At 33.1% G+C, this 6,000-nt stretch overlaps 1 protein-coding gene across 4 annotated transcripts in view; it reads right to left on the bottom strand.

Moving 5' to 3' along the window:
* Positions 1–6,000, bottom strand: part of LOC126969372 (zinc finger protein 449-like) — a 29,375-nt gene continuing 23,375 nt past the window's right edge. For all 4 annotated transcript variants that reach the window (XM_050814761.1, XM_050814760.1, XM_050814759.1 and 1 more), the window contains 3 exons: positions 5,221–5,360; positions 4,304–4,463; positions 1–3,216 (listed from right to left, as the gene is read on the bottom strand). In XM_050814761.1, coding sequence (XP_050670718.1) covers positions 4,323–4,463; positions 5,221–5,360 — 281 coding nt within the window. In that variant the 3' untranslated portion in view covers positions 1–3,216; positions 4,304–4,322. The remainder of the gene's footprint in view (positions 3,217–4,303; positions 4,464–5,220; positions 5,361–6,000) is intronic.

The following is a 6,000-nucleotide window of genomic DNA, read 5'->3' as shown; positions in this document are numbered from 1 at the left end:
TCATCACTTTTTTCCTTACTCTTTATTAATAAATATATTCTCATTAAAAAAAGGTACAAACTGAACTATTTTCAAATCTGTAACAATTAGCGATATAATACTAAAACTAAGTGAAGAATACGTTTAAAATTGTAAACGATATTCTTTTAAGGTACTACGATATTCGATATTTCGATTTCAATATAACCTAATTGAACTACGATAAAAAAATAATGAAAATGTACATAAATTCGAAACATATGAAACGGAAGTACAAAAATGTTAGTTAAAAGTTGTACATTACTCATTTTGTTAAAGCGTTACTTTTATCATACAAAATATATTAACAAATAACTAACTACAATGTAAAAAACAACTCACTATCAACATGCAAAAGCACCTTCAATAACTTTTATATGATTCTACTACAATTTATATTTAGCGTGCACGATTTAAAAAAAAACAGTTCTTTAAGCCACTGTCACATAATTAGTTCCATTGTAACTTAAATATTAGTTACTGCTGGCAAAATAAAGCACTATTTAATGTTAAAACAAATTAGTTAAATTGTATCAAATATATTCAAAACTATTACATTTTTGATACGAATCCCAAAAAATACGGTTTTCTTGCAAATGGCGTCTTCTTCAAACATCATAACACAACTCTTGTATTGGGTTTCAGATGTACAGATGGTGGGCATGTCTCAGTCTGGATCAGATCACATATAAAAAATAAATACAAAACCTTAACACACCCATGCAGGCTCACTCGCTCTCACACAGACAGTTACATTTACGCACGAAGATAAATATCCGCATCAGTCACATATCACCTGGAGGTAGATAGCCAACCGCGTCCATTACAATAAATAAATTTTGTGCTTGACCAAAAAACGGTATCCTCAGGGTAGAGCAAGAAGTGAGATCGCTCTAGTCTTTTAGGGCCGAGTTCTCATACAGTATGGATTGCATATATATGAAACAAATAAAACTACAAGTCATACTGTCCCACAGAATAAAATTAATTGAAGTGAAACTTCTTTATCGACGCATGAGAGAAATTTTATAGCAAATTATCACGATTTTCGGTTACGCGCCATTTTGTTTTTGTTGTCAATATGACAGATGTCAGGTGAAGTTGGCAGATACAATAGCAACGTTTGTCGTATCTTTTCATTTCATTAATTTAAAAGTACGAAAAATGATTAATATCTATTAATATTTTAATTAAAATCGCTAAATTATAAAAGTGACAATCTCAAAGAAAATAAATATCAAAATAGAATTAGCAAAAGAAAATAGTCTGTTTAGACATTATACCTTGACCCCTAGTGCCCTGGATGAGCGGCAATATGGCACACAAGCGGCAAATTGCTCGTTTTTTCAGTCCCCTTCTCATACACTCAGTCTTCTTTCAACTCCGTTCGTTACATGTGGACCGAGCATTAGATAACGCGCCGCGGTGCGGATGGACAATCATAAAACTTTCATGATGTGTGACAGTCGCAAAATTAGGACAATTCGATTGACATAAGAATAAAAAAGGTACAAACATACATACAGAGATAAAGATAAACACATTACCTTACTTTGCGTCACTTCGATTGTCATTAGTAAGTATAATGCAAACAATTTAAGTAGATAGTTATTTTCCAAAAAAAATTAAGCAACAGCTTGCCTTGATTCTCGTTAACTAAAGCTGCATTTTATAATATGCACGATTGAATAATTGCAGTAAAAAAAATTACTGGTAATATAAAAAATATCAATTAAAGTTCCTACATTTATAGTACAGACTTACGTTATCGCCTAATTTATACATAATGATCACGATATCGCCCAAAAACGCGTCACTTAGCCTACGCTAAAACTACGAGAGTATTTAAGCTTTGACTATGTACATAATATCATATAGACGGAGTGATATATTTCTCTACTACAGAACACACAGCCCAAATGACAGATTAGACCAACCAACGATATAAGGTCTTCACCTAAGTCAGAAGTTGTTAGAATTACTCAATTATATTGGTTACGGGTGTAAAACATGTTTAGATTGCGCAAAATTAACTTACACATGTGATGTGACAATATAAATAATTAATAATATCTTTTGGCCCAAAAACTCTATTTTTACGGTTGAATTTATCAAATATTCCTTTTCCAATGATATGTTTGTTGCGCATTGATTTTGCAATATTATAACATAAGTATGTAATGTGTATATAAGTGCGAAAAAGTGCGCGATATCGGCAATACCGCTCACTCCTTTTTGAGCTACGTATACCGCGCTATACAATGCACCCGTCAACTAAACATTTGACACATGTCTTCAACTTACTCCAGCTAATTGACTAATTATCACATTTCTGTTTACTTTATAATCATCACCAAATAGAATATGTCGGGATTATACTATCGCTTCAACTCATAATTGGCTTTTGGGCTGTATATTCGCAAGCATCTAAGAATCTTATTTTTCTATTATCAAATCAATCTAAATTTCTCTAAATTTTAAATTCATACATATTTTACTTAGAAAAAACAACTTAATTACAAATTACAATGTATGGTCACTTCAAACTATAAGTATATAATTTTATCAAACTAAATTTATGCAGTTATTACATGCAAAAAAAAACTTTTATTTATACCATTTACATTTCCTTTCGCAGAAAACATATAAAATGAAAATATCGCTTGTGATTACTGTAATTTTTCGAAATAGTTACTGTTAGAAATTTAATACCTTAATATATATTTTATTGCTATTTGTGATATCCGCGTTACTTATTTTAAAGATATGATCAATGATTTTATACTATATAAAGATATATAATAATATATAAATTTCAATCAATCAATTCATAGATGGTTACTTTTATTAACATTTCCCTTGTCTATGATAACATTAATTCATATTAAGAGAAAAGTACGTCATCATCATAGAAAAAAAAACGTTTCTTACAGCTAGAGGCATTAATTAGTATAATAAATTCTATCTGTAGGTACAGTCTTAATATAGTACATACTGTACAGACAATTTTTCATTACTCACTATGCTTAGTGTGCGTTATAACGTAAGTAATTATAAACTATTAAATCTCTACACAGTGATGTCACATAGCAACCACCAATCAGGTCTCAGGTAGTCCTTCAGCGCCATCTTGTATTAAAACACACACAAGTATTGAGATTCTGTGGTCTCAGTTGCAATCGTCTGAAATCTCCGAATCTGAAAATTTCAAAATTAATTATTTTTCATAATAGGATTACAACTTGAGCATTCATTTAGTCATTTCACATGCTACAATAATGCTCTGACAAATATTTATTGGGCCATGGAATGAATTTTTATGGCCTGAGTCAATTTATGGTAATCTAAATCAGTATTTGTATTATTATTATATTACTAGCTCCTATGATTCCCCTGGTGTTGCAGGAGAATGTGGGCCGCGGCGGTGATCGTTTGTCCTCTTTTTCCATACATAAAAAAGTATGACAAAACATTCGATTGGCAATTGATAAATGACTCGTGCCCCGCCTATCAGGCTCAAGGCCGGCAATGAGTAATATCAGCTTAATTGGAATTAAACACTCAAACATGTATTCTAAAAGCATTTATTTTGTTTGTGCGTTTTTTAGAAGCTGGCATAAATCTGAATTCGAGAATCGGTATTTAAGGGCGATGACCCTTGGCAGCCATTAATTCATTCTATAAAGGTTTAATTATTACAATGCATTTTCAGCTTTTCGGACTGATTAAATGAAAATAGTACGATGTGAATAAAATTCGCGATACAAAGATGGTAAGTAGGTTAATGAAAAACCAGCTGTCATTAACAAACAATTAACAGCAAGCTTTTGATGGTACGACTTTAACAACTGTTTTGTAATAGTTATTTATGCAATTATTCTGTACTAAGGGGTATTAAAACACGAATAATATTACCACATGAGGGTTTTAATAGCTAACCTTACAGATGCATGCAAGACTTTATCTACACCCATAATATGAATCCTCTATAAAAGATTCTGAAACAACTTACTGCTAACATTAAAAAAGCCAGTAGCCATAATATCATCCAAAGGAGTGTTGTAATCAAAACGGATGATGTAATGTTGTACTGAATTTCATCACAACACTCGTTTGAATGATGTAATGGTTATTACGACATTGGGTGTTTTTATGTTGGCAATAAACTAACTGTTTTAGAATCTGCAATAGAGGATTTAAAGCATGGGTGTAGATAAAATATATTTACAGTATAGATAAAATGTAATGTGCGTGGAAAGGGGTGTGTAAAAATCCTGCCACTCACCGTCATCCAGTTGCATCTGTCAAGAGTGCTGCGCGAGTAACGCGTCGAGCTGCGTGTCTGTGGCCGCAACGGGCTGGCTTTGTGCGGCCGCGATCGATGACATCACGTGTTGCGGGATGTTGATATGAACCGGCACTTGCATATTCGAACTCGTCGGGACCTAGGTGAAATATATAATATAATATAATATAAAATATATATATATATATATATGTAAAAGAGTCTCGATATATATATATATATATATTGAGACACTTTTACACAAATTATCTTACCCTAAACTAGGCATTGCCTGTGCTATGGGTGCAAGAAAATGATATATTCAATACAATATACTTACTTAAACATACATATAAACATCCATGACTCGGAAACAAACATCCATATTCATCATATTTATAATTGCACCTACCGGGATTCGAACCTCTAGTTTAGTGGTCAGGGTCACTAACCATTAGGCTATATGGGTCGTCATGCTTATGTTTATGCCTGAGTTTTACCGGGTTACTGAATACTAACGCAAGGACCTCTTAAGGGCAACTTAGGTGCATCAAGTCTTAACAATTTTTGTTCTACGAAGCGTAATTCATAGTCTAAAAATGTTAATTTTCTTTTTCAACAACACATCCTACACAGTGTGTATTCTAACTATCAGTTATTCCGAATTTCTTAAACTCGTAAGGGCATGGAAGTCTTGTTAAATATCTTAAGGGCAAGTAATATTTAAATATGGAACACATTCTGTATATTGTAAGTATAAAATCTTTGCCTATTTTAACAGATTGTCCTTATCACAGCACTAACGTTAAGATATAAAATGGTGTAGTAAAACCCGTGGTGTGAAGACGAGAAAAAAAACATTTTCCGTCCATAATCATTCGTTATCTCGATCGGGACGAGTCGGGAATGAAACTCACGTGTATAGTGATCTCTGCTGAGTGGGTCGGCTGGCTCCCCTCACTCTTGACCTCGATAACCTCACAGTTGGCTCCTTCCTTGGCACGCTTGCTTTCATGTGACCGCGTGTGTTTCCTGAGGTGGTCCTTGCGGTAGAAACCTGGTAACAAAAGTCTTTGTTTAAATAAAATACTTTTATATGTATGCAATTATTATGAAATATTATCATTAATTTTTACGAAAATAGGACGCGGGGAAAAGTGTGCGAAATATTGGTAATTGTGTAAATAAACTAGTTTATTTTGCATCATGGATGATTCGGGACTCGAAACCGCGCCTCTCGGGGTCCGTCTGAGCGCTCTTACCATCTAATCCAACCGTCCGTGTGACGCATAGATGGAACTTTTGGTATGTCTTGACAACTCTCAGGTAGTGGCTCTATCCACAGGATCTACATTACAGATAATAACCTACTCAACCCCAATAATTGAATATTTAGAAATTGTCTTGCAATGTCGCTCTTTCAAATCCAAACAATTTGTTATTTTTAAGTGATTTCCCTCACTTCTTCGTTTATGTTGTAATAATTCAAATTGATATTAATATTTATAACACCCGTTCTACGATGCACTTTGGAAATGATTATATCTTAATATATATAAATTACGTGACACGTTGTTTGTCCCTCCTGGGACTGGTTGGACTCCTAAACTAATGAACGAATTTTAATGGACTTCATGGAGTGCAGTTTGGTCCAACTTGAGAGATAGGATAGTTTTTATTTCGATTTGGGAGCCATA

The sequence above is a fragment of the Leptidea sinapis genome, chromosome 18 (assembly GCF_905404315.1).
Source record: "Leptidea sinapis chromosome 18, ilLepSina1.1, whole genome shotgun sequence".
NCBI classification, from domain to species: Eukaryota; Metazoa; Arthropoda; class Insecta; order Lepidoptera; family Pieridae; genus Leptidea; species Leptidea sinapis.
The sequence above is the reverse complement of the archived record's forward strand: the minus strand, read 5'-3'. Positions and strand labels throughout refer to the sequence as shown.